Raw genomic sequence first — 17161 nt, 5'->3', positions numbered from 1 at the left:
TATTATTCACCTAATTCAAAAATAAATCTAGAATGACAGAATGGTTTTTCCTAGTGAGCCAATCATTGGGAAGGAACGGTGCATTTAAGTTTATTCTCTAAGTCAATCTACCTATTTTTTTTTTTTTTTTGGTATCAAGTACTAACTAAAAAAAAAATCCTGCTGCCATTTATAAGAAGCAAAATCAGAAAGCCATCCTGATCTACATTTAACACTTATAATTGTTGGTTACTCAGAAATCCTAAACCTTCTTTTGACTCTTTTAATTCTTTTATTTTATTTTTTATGTTTATTTATTTTTGAGAGATAGGGAGACAGAATGTGAGCAGGCCAGGGGCAGAGAGAGAGGGAGACACAGAATCCAAAGCAGGCTCCAGGCTCTGAGTTGTCAGCACAGAGCCTGACGTGGGGCTCGAACTCACGAACCGCGAGATCAGGACCTGAGCCGAAGTCGGACCACTTAACCCACTGAGCCACCCAGGCACCACCCCCTTTGACTATTAAAACAATAGAAACGGGGGCGCCTGGGTGGCGCAGTCGGTTAAGCGTCCGACTTCAGCCAGGTCACGATCTCGCGGTCCGTGAGTTCGAGCCCCGCATCAGGCTCTGGGCTGATGGCTCAGAGCCTGGAGCCTGTTTCACATTCTGTGTCTCCCTCTCTCTCTGCCCCTCCCCCGTTCATGCTCTGTCTCTCTCTGTCCCAAAAATAAATAAACGTTGAAAAAAAAAAAAAAAAAAAAAAAAAAAACCAATAGAAACGATTTGTGTGAAGGGATCAAATTTGCCATACAAGCTTTTGTCTAGAATAATCTCAGTTGTAAATGAAAAATGTTAAGTGAAAAAAATAAACACAAAGCAGGATTTTGAGCAAATATGATCCCAGTTTTATTGAAGAAAAAGATAGCAAAATGGTAACACTAGTTATCTCTGTGTGGTAAGACTGTAAGTTATTTTAATTTTTAGTGTTTTGTATCTTTTCCTGGTGGAACCTGGGAGTACTTTTTTTCTTTTCCTACTTACATTTTCTAAAATGTCTTGATGGTAACCAGTACAGTTGTTTTTTTTTTTTTTTTTTTTTTAAACTGAAGATAAAAGGCCAATTAAGAAACCTGCATTACCATTAGGTTCAATAGTCCCTTAGTAAGGAGACTACTTATAACTGCAAACCATAACACTTACATACTAGATATTTCCACAACTAGAGGCAGACACAATGCACCACAGGAGAGGAGGTCAAAGAAGGCCACAGAGTCATGTAACTTCTACTTTATTACACCACAAAACACAATGTAAGTACATAAACAATAAGGCACTGACCTGGCGATTTCTTTTCTTTCCCACTGTTATTTTTTTAATAATTTTGTTTAACTTTATTTATTTATTTTGAGACAGGAAGAGTAAGCACAAGTGGGGTGGGAGTAGAGAGAGAAGGAGAAAGAATTCTAAGCAGGCTCTGCACTACCAGCACAGAGCCCGATTCGGGGGCTCAAACTCAGGAACCGTCAGATCAAGACCTGAGCTGAAATCAAGAGTCAGATGCTTAACCAACTGAGCCACCCAGGCGCCCCTCCCACTATTATTTTTTTTAATGCCTTTCGAATCCTTATCTAAGAGATTCCTCCAGGCATAATGTTTTAACACCATGAGTTGGTTTTTCCAAAGAGGAAAGATTTGACTTTCACTTTTCCAACAACCAATCCTCCATCACTAACTGTGTGTCCTGCAATTCAATTCAATGTCTGACTCCAACCACATGGAGTTAGTGCAAACCCCACAGGCTCCGTCCCACAAGACTGCCCCCACTTCAGCCGCCGCTGCAAATGGTGTCCCCAGGTTAACCAGTTACAAATTCAAGATTTTTCATGATCTTCTCAGGTTCAACAATTTGCTAGAATAATTCACAGAATTCAGGAAAATGCTAATACTTAGGATTACAGTTCTACTATAAAGGATATAGGATTTAGGAACACATGAAAGAGATGCATAAGGAAAAGTATGGGGGGGTGGTAAGCTGGTGTGCACAGAGCTCCCACACTTTCTCTAGACACACCACCCTCCCAGCACATCCACGAGTTCTGAGTTTTTATGGAAGTTTCTCACATAGGCAAGACCGATTAAGTCACTGCCATTGTTGATTAATTCAATCACCAACCCCTCTCCCTTTCCTGAGATGAGAGGAAGGGACTGAAAGTTCCAACCCTCCAATCCTGTTATTGGTTCTTCTGGCAACCAGCCCCCACCCGGAAGCTATCTAGACACCCACCAAGAGCCATTCATTAGCATAAACTCAGGTCAGGGCTAAAGGGCTCATTATGAATAACAAAAGACACTCCTATCTCTGAAAAAATTCTAAGGGTTTTAGGAGCTCTGTGCCAGGAACGGGGGACAAGGACAAATACACATACGTCTTATTATTCCACACTGACTCAAAGTCTAGAGTCCTTACTCATTTACATATCAAGATGCAGCACTGAACAGTGTGGAAAAGATAAACTATTTTGTCAATTCCAGCAAAAGAATTCTTTCTCTTTGTCGTCCCCCTTCCCACTCCCACCCAGGAACTAAGGCACACCACATCCAGCACCTAGGTAACTACTACTTCCATAATGTGTATTCGCCTAATGTATATTAGCACTTCCAAGCAGATTATTTTCCTCTCCCAAAATCAATTTGGTCACATTATTATAAAAAAATCAAGGGACATAAGAAAACGGACTTGCCAGAAATGACGGGGAGATGAAGCCCTTCGCCAAGCAGGGTTTCATAAATCACCCCAGTGCTGATCTGCATGTTTTATTTAAAGAGACTGCTCTATACATCGATGGGCCAACACTGCCCTCCTGACCTGGAGAGAAAACAATGAGAACTTGACCAACAATAGGGGGAAAGAAATAGAAATCACAACAGTCTTCTGAAAATAAATGCTTAACGATGAAAAATTCAGAAGTTAAGCAGATTTGCATAATTTCAGAGGATTTACCCGAGCATAAGACAAATACACAATTAGCTAGCTTTTACCGTTAATGAACACTTCCTGGCCTTCACACCATCAAGACGGTACACTGATCTTACTTTAGGATTCCAATCTCCCAGCACACCTTAAACTTAGAAAAATTGTTTCTGTGTGTCATATGTATTATATTAAACCTATACACTATGTGTCATATTTCTATTACTTACAAAGGACTACAATATTCGATACTCCTAACCACTCTGAGATGTATAAAGAACAGATATTCTCCTTACCCCTGCTCCCCACCCCCACCCCCATCCTCCTCCTCTCTCTCTCTCTCTCTCTCTCTCTCTCTCTCTCTCTCCATCTCTGTCTCTCTAAAGAAGCAACAACAAGAAACAACAACAAGAGGGCCTCCTGGGTGGCTCAGTCGGTTAAGCGTCCGACTTCAGCTCAGGTGGTGATCTCGTAGTCTGTGAGTTCGAGCCCATGTCGGGCTCTGTGCTGACAGCTCAGAGCCTGGAGCCTGCTTCTGAGTCTGTGTCTCCCATTCTCTCTGCCCTTCCCCCACTCATGCTCTGTCTGTCTCACTCTCAAAAATGAATAAATGTTAAAAAAAAAAAAAAAAAACTGCCAAAGAAACCAGAAGAAAGAACAGCAATATCAATTGCTGAAGTACTGGGGCCATGTCTGAAGTACTGGGGCCATGTCTGAAACTGCGGGCTTACTGAGCTCAGCATCTAGGGCTCTGCCATTACATCACAGTGCCTGGGGACTGCCTACACAATAAAGTGCAGAGTTTCAGGAGCTCCAGAGCCTAGCCTCAGCCTCCCCTCCCCCCAGTCTCATCATGTGATTTTCACTGAGGAACCCTGCACTGACTTTTCCTGTCCTACCTCTATACCTTCTCACAGGCTGTTCCTCTTGCTGGACATGCCTCCCCTACACTCCCTTTAAGGTCTACTTATGCCAAGCTTTAGGCATGTTGAAGTCCTTTCCACCTCTCCCAACAGAAGGAAAGTCCCTCTTCTGTGATCCCACGCAGCACTTTGTAGTTCTTGGATTATACCAAACTCATTCTCCATTATTCTACAATGGTTTGCATTCATCGCTTATCACTCCCTTCTCAGTCACAAGTTTGTGGAGGGCAGGAACCAAGTTTGTTTTTCATTTTTCATATCTCCACAACAACTAATAGTATCTCAAATAAGGCCCTTTGTCTTTTAATGAACTGCATGGTGGGAATATCTACACGTTTTACCTGCAAAGACTATTAAGACGCTAACCTGGCAATCAGGCATGTGAAAGAGATTTTACCCTCAAAACTCAGCTTCCTGGGGGCCTGGGTGGCTTAATTGGTTAAGTGTCCGACTTCGGCTCAGGTCATGATGTCATGGTTCGTGGGTTCAAGCCCCATGTCAGGCTCTGTGAGGACAGCTCAGAGCCTGGAGCCTGCTTCGGATTCTGTGTTTCCCCTCCCCCATTTACGTGTGTGTGCGCGAGCGCGTGCGCGCGCACTCTCTCTCTCAAAAGTAAATAAACATTAAAAAGAAATTAAACAACAACAAAAAAACCAACCCAGCTTCCTGGCTCTATCACCTAGCTTCCAGCAATCTTCAATGCCTCTTTTTTCTACCCATGCTTGTTTTGTGCTTTGCCTTTAGTAGGGGAGGAGGAACTTGGAAAGAAGTGAGGAAGCAGCAAAGGAATTAAGGCTCTACAAGCATATAGCACAAACGTGTAAAGAAAAATGAAGGAATGCCTGTTCATTAGCCATCTGCCACTTTACCAATGCCAGGAAATTCCGGGCTGCTGTTTTTATACTGTAGATAATTCACATGATTGTGTTGGAGACTTCCAGCTATGAAGCGCTGTTAGAACACTGAAAATTGGTGCTATATTGTGAGACAGAAAGCCCAGTGAATTCTTCAAGCTTCCACCCCTTAAAGGAATCTCAGAGAGCCACGTTATGTTCGTATGTATGCACGGGGGAGGAAGGCATGTTACCGATATTGAAAAGGATTTTTGTTCGTTGTTTTTTTTAAACGCTACCTATCATGTGACATTTTATGCATAGGTTCTTTATAAGTCTTCAACCACTTGGCTAAACTTATCTGGCCAATTAAGAAGGGTAATGGCATAACTGTCTACTGTGTGTCTTTTTAGGAAACCAAAATCCATTTTTCCTTAATATCTCCCTCATGCCAAAACTTTTAAAAAATCATTTTTAAACTTAATGACATGTAAATTGAATTACTCTATTCAAAGAGTCACTCTAAAAGCAAAAGGATGATTCCTAAAGAATTTCTTGGAAAACAGCCCATTTGAGGGGCGCCTGGGTGGCTCAGTCGGTTGGGCATCTGACTTCAGCTCAGGTCATGATTTCACAGTTTGTGAGTTCAAGCCCCGCATCAGGCTCTGTGCTGACAGCTCAGAGCCTGGAACCTGCTTCAGATTCTGTGTCTCCCCTCTCTCTCCACTCTCTCCCACTTGCGCTCTCCCTCTATCAAAAATAAACAAACATTTTTAAAAAAAGAAAACAGCCCATTTCCCACTAAAAGTAAAATCTATATTCAATTTATGATGCCTTTGTTTCCTCTGTAAGTAGACGGACCTCCAGTGAAAAAGCTAAAAAAAAGAAAAGAAAAGATTAAATACAAAACCTTCCTTTTACCTGTGGTCCTGAACATGCAGCACATGCAATTTCACATAATCACAAAGGACATTTGCGAGCAAGGAACACCCATCTAGCAGTGGCTTCTCCTCATCTGTGCCGTGAGCGGGAGACACATCTCACTTCTCTCTCCATCTCGGTGACTCCTCAGTAAATCTCAAATCTCCATTTACTCATCTCTGCGAAACAGAGAAGACGGCAGCCTGCTCCCCAGACTGGTGGCAAGAATCTGGTCCAGCAGTGAAATATCTGAGCATGTCTTCTATGCTCAAGGAGCTCCGGTCAGAGAAACACAGCAAAAACAACTGCTTATAATTTAATGTCCAATAACATTGGATGGATGTAACATTGGAATGGATGCAACGTGTGTTCATGGACTCTCGTGTCTACTGACAGGACAGAACATCGGTGCGAAAACCTGGGAAAGGTTCCTGAGGAGTATTACCCTTGATCTCAGCTTGAAGGACAGGTGGAGAACAAGATATGGACAGCGCACCAAGAGGGGGGGATCTCCTGGTTAAGAGAAACACAGCCCCCTAGCTCTTCCACCTCCTACCTCCCCATCACGAGTGATACTCCAGCAGCATCACCTGGGAAATGTGTTGGGAAACAAATTCTCCAGCTCCTTCCCACATCTGCTGACGCGCACACTCTGGGGTGGGGCCCGGTGACCCACCTGTGTTTGAACCGGACCTCTCACCCCCTCTCTTCTGTGACCACTAGTTCTCTTCACCTCACCGATACCAACATTTTTACAAGTATAAGCTTAAGCTTCATTTCCTTGCTCGAGGAAAGTCTGGCTCAACCTGTACTGGCCTCTCATCCCACCCCCAGCCCCAGGTTAGGTACTCGGGCTGGAGCCATACTTACTAAGGACACTTTATCGTGACTGCCTGTTTCATCATCTTTCCTGATAAGCTGCTAGCTCTGGAAAGGCACCCACTGAGCCTCGTTTGTTCACATCACTTTATCCCCAGTTCCTCCCAAGCCAGAAGGCCCTCCTTGACCAACATTTGCTGAATTAAGAAACCTAGCAGGGAATTAACTCGTGAAATAAAGCTATTAAGGAAAGATATAAAGTACCATGGAACATGATAGATAGACATTAATAGATGCATTGAAGTACTGGTTGTAGAGACACAACTGAATTCAGTTTACCTCTGAAAAGAGTTTCACGAATGGATTTGGGTTTTGAAAACTTTCGCTCTGAAAATTTTCACTAACCCTTCCAAACATATCAATGTCCTACCATACTCGTCTAATAAAGCAGGACTTAACTACTTTTATTGCCATTCTTTTTTTTCTCAATGACCAGATTTTTCCACCTCAGGTTTTTGGAACAATGTGGCCCATTGAGGCTGACAGACAAAACAGCCTCTTATTAATTCAAGAAGGGACGGTGCGGGGAGACGACAGCTAATATTTGTGGGTGAATACTGGAAAGCCTAACCCTTCACTTTATTGTAAACAAAAAGCCTTGGGCTGAGTCAGAACACCTGGATTCCAACTCTGGCTTCCTTCCTTCCAGTATTTAAGTATCTGCTCTGTTAGAGGTCCTGTGCTTGGATCTTAGCCGGGGACAGCAACCAAGACACGAACACAGGCCCTCCCCTCACCAAACCTAATGGTCTGCTCCTCCACTACAGGCTAAGGCTCTTCCTGACTCCCACAGGCCACTGAACTTCCGAGGGCTCAGTTTCCCCATCTGCAAAGAGAGGCGTTAGTTACAAGATGACCACCAAAGTCCCCTCTGACTCTAAAATTGCACGACTAAGAACACCACAATCACTTCATGAGTCAGTTAGCCAAGTCATGCTTCTTAAGTCCTGCTTACCCAGATCCAGAGAGTTGGGAAACCAGAATCTGGAGCCTGAGGACCAAGGGCAAATGTGGACCAAGGAGCCTTGCCAGAAGCAGCAGAGCCAGGGTCACAGCATGGAAAGCCAGCTTTAATGCAATGGGAAGAGTCCTAGACCCAGGAAAGGAACCCACTTTGGCCCTGCCTAGGCCAACTCAGTGTCCCCATCTGCTAAATAAGCTCTGAGGAGATGGTCAAGGTCCCTTCCAGCCCTAATACTACAGGATTCTACCTTCTCATTCCAGTATGTGTTTTTCCCGGCACTACCAAGCAACAAGTCTATTCTGAGACTATTTACCCGATAGAGCATCAGATCCCACAAGTTAAGGGCTAGGTCCTACAAGAATGTCCCTCCCCCTACCTTGGATGCCAATTCCAAGTCCAGGTTGTCACCTTGTGCTTCTGACCCACAGGCTATAAATCGGAGGTTCTCACACCCTCCTGCTTGGGTGTGATTAATCTGCTAAAGCAGCTAACAACACTAAGAAATATTTCACTTCCTAGATCACCGGTTTATTATAAAAGATATAACTCAGGAACAACCAGATAGGAAAGACGCCTACAGTAAGGTATAGTGAAAGCACCCAGAGCTCCCATGCTCTCTGGGTGCGCCATTCTCCGCATATCTCCAGGCAATTCACAAACCCAGAAGCTCATCAAGTCTTGTTCAACAGTTTGGGGTTTGTTGTTGTTGTTGTTTTTAAAGTTTATCTATTTGTTTTGAGAGAGAGGGAGAGGGAGAGAGACAGAGAGAGGGAGCGGGGAGGGGCAGAGAGAGGGAATCCCAAGCAGGCTATGTGCTGTCAGTGCAGAGCCCAACACTGGGCTTGAACTCACGAACCGTGAGACCATGACCTGAGCCAAAATCAAGAGTCAGACTCTTAACCAACTGAGCCACCCAGGTGCCCCCAAAAGTTTTTTAAAGCATTTAATCAGAAGCTTTCCCCCAACTCTTCCCCTTCCCAGAAATTGGTGGGTGAGGTTGAAAGTCCCAATCCTCAATCACAAGGTCTTTCAGATGACCAGCCCCATCCTGAGGCTATCTAGGGTACCACCCTAAGTCACCTACCTAGCATTCACAAGAGCATTCACATTCGCTCCAAGGGGCTTATAATGAATGACAAAAGACATTCCTACTATTTAGGAACTCCTAAGGGTTTGAGGAGCTTTGTGCCAGGAACTGGGGGCAAGGACTAAATATTTTCTTATTTACCCATATCCATGGGGCACTTGGGTGACTCAGTCGGTTAAGTGTCCAACTCTTCATTTTGGCACAGGCCGTGATCTCAGGTTTCATGGTTTCGTTCCTTTTTTCTTTCTCTCCTTCCTTGCCTAATATTGGTAGCTAAAGGCTCAGCCCCACACCTCCCCTGCGTCCCAAAAGAACTCCCCACCAAGCCCACTGGCCCCTACTCCTCCTCCTCCCCTGGGGCCTCAAGCACAGCCCACCCCTGCCTCCTCAACCCCTACCCCTGCCATTACACAACCAGCCTCATCAGGAGCTAGGAGATGCCTCGGGCAATGGCAGAGGACCTGAAAGGTAAATTCTATAGCACTTGGAAACTTTGTCCCACCCGACAGCTGTGATGGGTTAATATTTGGTTCAGGACAAAATAACAATAATATACTCTTTCAGTATTTACTATGTGCCAAACACTGTCCAATGAACTCTCCTGTTTTAGCTCATATAATAGTCACAGCAACCCCAGGAGGCAACTCTGCCATACTTTCTCCATGATACAGATGAGGAAAGTAGTTCAAAGCCTTCTTTCCCTCAGTACAATGGCACTTTACTTAATGGCTGGAATGCATATACACCGGCATGGGGCGGGGAGAGTTGGTACAGTGGGCAACTGCCTAGAATCCTGGGCTGAGCAAAGACAAGAGGGTGGAGGCCTTGGGATATTGATTGCTAAGGAGCAATAGAAAACCAGTTCCCGAGTTCAACAGAGTTTGGCAAAAGGATTCTCAAGGTGAGATGACTGGCACAGGATGGCACAGAAACAGTCTGCCTGGGGTATCTGCCATGCTCTATCCATCCCTCCCTCCCCACAAAGTCCCCTGGGTAGATTCTGGTTGTTTTCTTTTTCCTCCATTACAAAGAGATCCATTTGCTCTCCATGGCAGAGGAGAGCAGAAGAGAAATTGAGCCCAACTTCTCCATAAAGCTCCCATTATAATGGGCATCCATCCCCAAAGCCACCTGGAAGAAACAAAACCTCAGCTTTTCCCAGGTATCTTCATTTTATTAGATTCCACACTAGAATGCCAAAGAAGTGCTTCTTTTTGTGAAGTGCCACTTGTTTGAGGAGTTATTTTTCTCCATAGGATATTTGACTATTTTAAGCAGTTTTACGTTTGGCTGCCCACAGACAAGAACAAATGAGTCATGGCGGAAGAAGTGCAGGACCATAATCCTTTATCTGAAAACCTGGAGGTCAGCTGTGCCTCGAAATTCAGACTTTGTGATTCTAGAAAGGTAATGCAATGCATTTAGCACACAATATGTAACATTCAGAAATCAAATTCATTGAGATTACTGCAGCAAAATTTAGCAATCTTCAAACGAAGTGAGATAAATATACACTATAGAATCTCACAGTGCTTCAGGTGAGGTTTTACTGCCAATGGAGTATGCAAAAAAGCCTCAAAAAACTTCTGGTTTTCAGAGCTTTTCAGACCTCAGAATTGTCCAGAAAGGATGACAGCCATATGCAAATGACTCAAATAGCAGAAGAAACAGTCAACCTGCCAGTAATCAAAGACATCCGAATTAAAACAATCAAGATACCAATATCTGCCTTACAAATTAGCAAATGTGTTTTGCAGAGAAAATGCCAACAGTGTGAAAAGTGAGTCTTTCCACCACTGCTGTGAAAAGTAAACTGGGACAATCTTCAGATCACTAATACTTGGGTCATCAATGGCCTCAAAAACATGAACACTTTTGACACCAACACTGCCTTTCCAAGAATCCATTTTCTGTGGAAGTCATCGATATCCAGACATAGCGTTACACATACATGTTCACTGAAACCATTCATATGAAAATTCAAATCCATTTAACAATAATCAGTAATAACTGTAATCTTCTAAAACGGAGGCACACTGAGGTGAAAATCAGTGAATCCATATAATAAACTACTATGCAGCTATTCTTTGAGTAGGTAGGGAAATGAGAAACCTTCATGTATAACATTAAATGAAAAATGCAGGATACAAAATTATATTTGCATTATGATCCTACCCAAGTGAAAAACAGAGAGAGGTCTAGGAGGAAATACACTAACAGTGGCAAGTACCTTGGAGTGATGAGATCAAAAGGTGATTCTTTCCCCTTCCCTCCAAACTTTAAATACTTGGGAGAATTGGGACGCCTGAATGGCTCAGTCGATTGAGCATCTGACTTCAGCTCAGGTCATGATCTCACCGCATGTGAGTTTGAGCCCCGCGTCCGGCTCTGTACTGACAGCTCAGAGCCTAGAGCCTGTTTCAGATTCTGTCTCTCTCTCTCTCTCTGCCCCTCCCCCATTCATGCTCTGTCTCTCTTTCTCTCTCTCAAGAATAAATAAACATTAAAAAAAAAAAAAATTTAAATACTTGGGAGAATTTTCTGAAACGGAAATGGGAAAAGAAGGCCTGTCTACATAACTCCCAGTCAATGGCAGCAAATTCATGAATCTAAGGTATTGTCACTCTGGGCTTTCATAAATGTACAATGAATCTATCTTCGCAAAACCATCACTACCTCCAGAATGAAAACCTAATAGTACATGTGGTCTACATTTATTAAATAACTTGGCTAAATTATAAGTTCAGCCTAATGGACACTTTGGGGAAGAAACACAGAAAAAAATCACACATAGGATAAAAGAGATATGCCACTTTACCCTTGCAAAGACTTTTCAGAGACAACAATTCATTTGATCTTCACTGGTAGCCGGTAAGGCAGACAAAGGTACGAGCTGGCCACACACCCATTTTACAGGTAAGAACATGGAGTTCTAGATAGAGCAGAGGCTCTTCCTGACTTCAATTGCAGGGCTATGTCAGAGCCTGGGGCTCTTTCCGCTGTATCTTGCCATTACCCTAATCACTTAGTGATTCTTTACAAATATCTTAGAATAAAAAAGAAATTTCTCACTTGAAAGAAAGAAAAGAAAGAAATGATTTACTAATAATAAGAATAGGCTTCAGAATTGAAGAGATCTGACTCAAGGTCAAAACCCAGCTCACACATTTGAGTGACTTTTTCAAGTTAACTTCTCAGATACTCAATTTTCTCACCTATAAATACAGAAATAAAATTACACAGCTGACAATGTGTTGCAAAAATTAAGTGATCTGAGTACTCAGACCAGAACCTGCCACAAAACAGGTATAACACCGCATTCCTTCCTCCGAAAAAGAGTGAGGCGTCTCCAATGAACCAACTCCAAATTCCAATTTTAGTCATTGTTGGCACACCAGACTCATTATTCTGCCTGCTATCAGGAGCCCACCAAATCTTTACCAATTACTGAAGTGCTCTCGAAAATCATTAGAAACCACCCAACATAATAGTTTTAACCAATGACAATTTAAATCATTTTTTGTCAGTTTTAAATAGTTTCTCCTTTGTCCTAATACGTAAGTAAACTTCAGCATCAGAGCCAAATTCTTTAAAAAGTAACAATGAAATTGTTGTTTCTGTTGCCTGGGGCTTTAGCCTGACTCTTTTGAACGGAACTACTGAAACTCCCAAATCATCTGTTTGATTAATTTCTTTTAGCAGGGTAAAGGCAGGAGAGGGAGAATGGCAGGCACTTCTCAAATTTTTCATTTCCTCTTGAAATTAGATTTGGGCATGGAAGCCCACGCTCCAAGACTGCTTTTTCAAAACAGTCTGTCCACTGATTAAGTATTATGTGCATACACAGCTCGGTAGCTACCTGGCCAAATGAGAACCCAGAATTTAATAAAGCTTATCTTTAGCATCAAATGAGAAGTCAGGAAGCTGGATGGAAGCACACAAAACCCAAGGAGAGTGCCCTTCTCATTTCACTAGCCCTGGAACCTTTTCCACCCACTCCTTCCTAGAAGGCCATGCCCATTATCTGGTAGAGAAACTAATAAGCCCAAAGGTTGAGTAACCAGAGACCTTAAGGACATAAATAAGCCAAGATGTGGAAAATCATCCCTTCTGGTGCTTGTGGTATATGGTTTCAAACGCTGCTTCTAAGAGACAGAAGTTTAATGAGATTCTTCTACTAGCAAGAAGAGAAAGAGACAATGTCACTACCCACTGTGAAGTTACCTGTCCTTCTTTTCTCTGCTTCCCAACTTCTGCTAACCACATGCTTACAATTGTAGGATGTCCTACACTCCCTATCTTAGAATCTCAACAAGCCTGCTGAGGTTGATTTCTGTTCTATTTTCTCTCCAGGGACAAGTGGGGTACAGTAGAGAGGACGGACTCTGGAATCAGGCAGGCTAGTGTTGTCAAAGATCCATATAAAGATACATAGACACACACACACACCTCCTAGTGGTTCTGCTCCTCTGACTGAATGCTGATACATCAGTTACGTGACTGAAACAATGATTTAACTGCTCTGGGCCTCAGTTACCTCACCGTAAATAAGAACTTCATAGAGTTATGAGAAATAAGTGTGCAAAATGCATATGATGTACCCGAGTCAAAGCCTGGCATATAGCAAGCACTCGACATTACTTCGTAGCTCTTTCTCCTTACCTTCCTAAAACATTCCCTACAAACAATGCTGTCTTAGATCCCAAGAGGACCAGATGTTAGCTGGTCAGGACATCGTTTCTTCATATAGGCCTCAAGTCACACTGGCACATTGGTACTCTGTACTCTTTCCTTTTTAGATATTTCATTCTTTTTTTAAATTTTTTAATGTTTATTTATTTTTCAAGAGAGAGTGCAAGCAGGGGAAAGGCAGAGAGAGAGAGAGAGACAGAGACACAGAATCTGAAGCAGCCTCCAGGCTCTGAGCTGTCAGCAGAGAGCCCGATGCGGGGCTCAAACTCAAAAACCCTGAGATCATGGCCTGAACCGAAGACAGATGCTTAACGGACTGAGCCACCCAGGCACCTCTAGATATTTCATTCTTCTTAAATATTAAACTTCCATTAAAATGTTGCTACACAATTACATGAGAACTTTTTTCATCACCTTCCAGACCTGAGAGCTGAGCGTTGCTCAGAGATCCATCGAAACCCAAACTTACTCCAGGAATAGACTTCCCCAGCTGATGGCTGATTACATGCATCCATGCTGAAGTTTTAACAATTTTACTCCCAGGTTAAGCTATTCAAATTCTGGGCCAACTGACTCTAGCTCTCTAAGTTTCTGTCTATGACCCCGAGTCCAATTTGAACCTGATTATGCACGTATTCATTCTCAGCAATGAAACCCAGGGTGAAAACGAAAATCTCTCATCCAATAATACATGTCACTAGCTGTCATTTCCCCGGGGGGGGGGGATGACTGAAGGAAATACAGGTCTGCTAATAAAGGCTCAGGAGACATATTTGCCATCCTGTTCCCTTCTTAACATGATCTGTGTTCTACAAAAAAATGAAGACCAAAGTGATAAGCCAGTTTACAAGCTGTAAGCGTTTGGAATCTTCTCAGGAGTAAAGAGCAGTGTACGTGTTTTCATGGAGGAGAGTTACGGTTGGAAGGCTTCCAGATGCTTATTATTTGGATGTGAAAAGAAGCTGCTCAAGCTTGGAAGAGCTTGCTGACGTAAGATTCCAGGCTGTGGTAACCCCAGACGGCCACGAAGAGATATATTTATTAGTGTTTTTTTAACTACTGCTCTAAAGTGACAACTAAGAGGGAAACCGGTGGCAAGGGATCCCTGGGGTCTATAGCCATAAAAACAAAAGAGCGTGAGACCTGACTTCCATAAAAGTTACACCTCCTTTTAGATTTCAATTAAAAACTCCTGCTCCAAATTCGTCATTGGGGACACACTTTACGGTCTCTGCTGGTGGCTTCCTGCTCTGACCACGGAAGGTTCCTTTTGTGGTGACAGGAATTGACTCAAAAAAGAAAAAAAAAATGTAAGTTTACAAATGAGCCTTCCCTTTTTCCAAGACTGATTTGTCCAGGATATGTGGGTAAGACATCTGAAATCCCCAACCTGTTACAAGAATCCATCAACCACTACAATTAATGAAAACTTGGAAAGGAAAGAAGTGGAACTCCCCAAGGTCTTAAAATATAAAACAAAGGTGGGCGGGGGGAGGCAACGACCGCGCACCCGGCCCCTTGTGTCACGATCTTCCGCTCGCGGGGCCTTTGAGGACAAGCGCGTAAGGAAAGGGGTCCGCGGGGCTCGAAGGTGCTCAGCCCGGCCAGAAGCGCACCCGAAGAAGCTAGGCCAGCTCCCTACACCCAGGACAGCTCAGAGGGGCGCGCCAGGGGTAACAGGTCCTCAGAGGAGCCGGCGAGCGGAGGGAAGGCGAGTCCCGGGCAGGCGGGAAGGGAGGGACGGGAGCCGTCGCCCCGCGCCGCACCCGGCCCGGGCCACCCTCCAACAGCCAGATGTTCAGTGTCGGGATCCCGCGGCGGTGCCAGGGCGAGGGCAGCTCGGGGTGCTGCCGGGCTGCCGTCCGGACCCCTCGCCTCCTCCCGAGCGCCCAGGCCCCGGCGGGGCACTCACCCGGGGCCACTAGCGGCGAACTCATGGCGCCTCCCACGAAGACAGCGGTGGCCAGGACCGCGGACCCCAAGAGTTCCCGTGGGGCCATCGCCGCGTTCCTCCGCCTTCCTTCCCCGGGGCGCCGCGTCCGGGGCTCCTGCAGGCAGTGCTGCTAGACAGCCGGCGGCTGACGGGGGAGCAGGACTCTGCCCCCGCGCGCTGTAAGCCCCGCCCCGTCAAGCACCCTCCTCTCCGGCCCCACCCACCCGGCTCGGCCAGGCCTCACCCCGCCAAACGCGGGGCTCCTCCCTGGTCCCCACCCACGGCAGCCTGGCCCCGCCTCCGCCCGCGGCGCCTGCTTCCTCTCTAATTTCAACCGCGGCCTGGGCCGCCGGGATAAGGCTGTGACCCCGCCCCTCCTGCCCCGCCCACCACTGCTCGACCACGCCTCCATCCGCCGGTTCCCCCCCCCGGCCACGCCCACCTCTGCCCGGTCCCACCTCTTCTCGCGGCGCCCGCTTGGTTTCCCAGTCTGGCTTCAGCGCAGACGTGGGGATTGAGCGGGAGCCGGGCGCGGGGGCAGGGTCTCCGCGGTTCATCCTCCCCCGCGCAGAGAGCAGGCGGGCATAAGAAGAGGAAGAGGGAGAGCTGGACAGGAAGCTCTAGACGGGCTGACTTGGCCATCATCGAAGTGGGCACGATCTTAATTCTTTGTTGGCATCTCTATCCAACTGGCTTTCCCCTCCGTGACTGGTCCGGAGAGGGGCGCTGCACGTGAAGTTCCACTGTTTGAAAATTGAAGAGAAAAGGCCATCCATTTAAATTTCTTCCTATCTCTGCTTCCATTTAAACTGTTTCTACATACCTCTACATACCTGCAGGAATTGCAGAAGTTGAATCATCACATGCATTGCATTGATTAGCCTAGAGCCCTTCTGAGTACTTCCCTGCTTACTGCACTGTAGAGACTCCTGAAGCAACACGGTCAGCCCTTTTTTAATCGTGTGCCCACATTGCACTTTGCAAATAGTTTAACGAAATAGCTCTTTAAGTGCCTAATCACTTATGATCTTGTATGCTCACTTAAGCTCTGTGAGGTGAGTAGTATTCCCATTTCACAGGCCCTTGAGTAAACCCACCGGCCACTGTGATAAACTGGAATTAACTTGTCTTCAATGTGTTTGCTCACTGCTATGCCCTCAGTGCCCAGCTCAATGACAGTACACATTAAGTAAAAGGTCAAAAGTGGTTTTGAAATTGAATCATCACATGCATTTCATTGATTAGCCTAGAGCCTTTCTGAGTAGTTCCCTCTTTACTGCGCTTTAAACACTCCTGAAGCAACACAGTCAGCCCTTCAGCAATGCTCAAGATCACAGGCATCATGAGGCAGGTGAGGGCTGGGGCTTTTCACAGAATGAGGCTCTTCCTTGGCTTGACTAGCATCCTCCAATTTTCAAAAAAGGACTTTTTATCTTCTTGTTAAGTCCTCGGAACAGTCTACTATAGACTCTTATCTGTAAGTCTATTTTGGCAGGAATCCCCAGCAACAGAAGCTCAGACCACTACAGATAGCTGGGACTGGAGGATGGGAGTCGCTGTCCTCTGAAGCCACGGGCAGGCGCTATGTGTCCCGTGCACAGTTGCAGACACATCCTGCAGTCGGGCGGGTGAAGCAGTTTTATACTACCCTAAAAACTGAGAATGGCTGCAGAGGAAAAAGTTCCGTGTAGGTTTCTAACAACAACAAAAAAAAGAGTCCTAAGCCTGGAAATTAAACTGCGAACTATCAGTTGTAGCTATATAATTTGCAGAGCCTAGTGTAAAATGAAAATCCAGGTCCTTTTGTTCAAAAATTATTAAGAATTTCAAGGTGGCCGGGTACCTGAGTGGCTCAGTAGGTTCAGCCTCCAGCTCTTGATTTTGGCTCAGGTCATGATCTCATGGTTTGTGAGATCCAGCCCCGCACCGGGCTCTGCATGGACAGTGAGGAGCCTGCCTGGGATTCTCTATCTCCCTCT

The 17161-nt window shown here is 45.0% G+C and overlaps 1 protein-coding gene across 2 annotated transcripts in view; it reads right to left on the bottom strand.

Annotated features, from left to right (window-relative positions):
• The window catches only part of RELL1 (RELT like 1), a 69549-nt gene extending 54191 nt beyond the window's left edge, over positions 1–15358 (bottom strand). Inside the window, exon 1 of one of the 2 annotated variants that reach the window (XM_086705250.1) lies at positions 15162–15358. In XM_086705250.1, the coding sequence (XP_086561376.1) occupies positions 15162–15249 (88 nt within the window). In that variant the 5' untranslated portion in view covers positions 15250–15358. The remainder of the gene's footprint in view (positions 1–15161) is intronic. The other variant, XM_025921698.2, reaches the window with a different exon arrangement.
• Between the last annotated feature and the right edge of the window lie 1803 nt (positions 15359–17161).

This window comes from Puma concolor, chromosome B1 (genome assembly GCF_028749965.1).
Source record: "Puma concolor isolate L17-30 chromosome B1, mPumCon1.1.hap2, whole genome shotgun sequence".
Lineage (NCBI taxonomy): Eukaryota > Metazoa > Chordata > Mammalia > Carnivora > Felidae > Puma > Puma concolor.
This window is presented reverse-complemented; position numbering and strand designations above follow the sequence as displayed.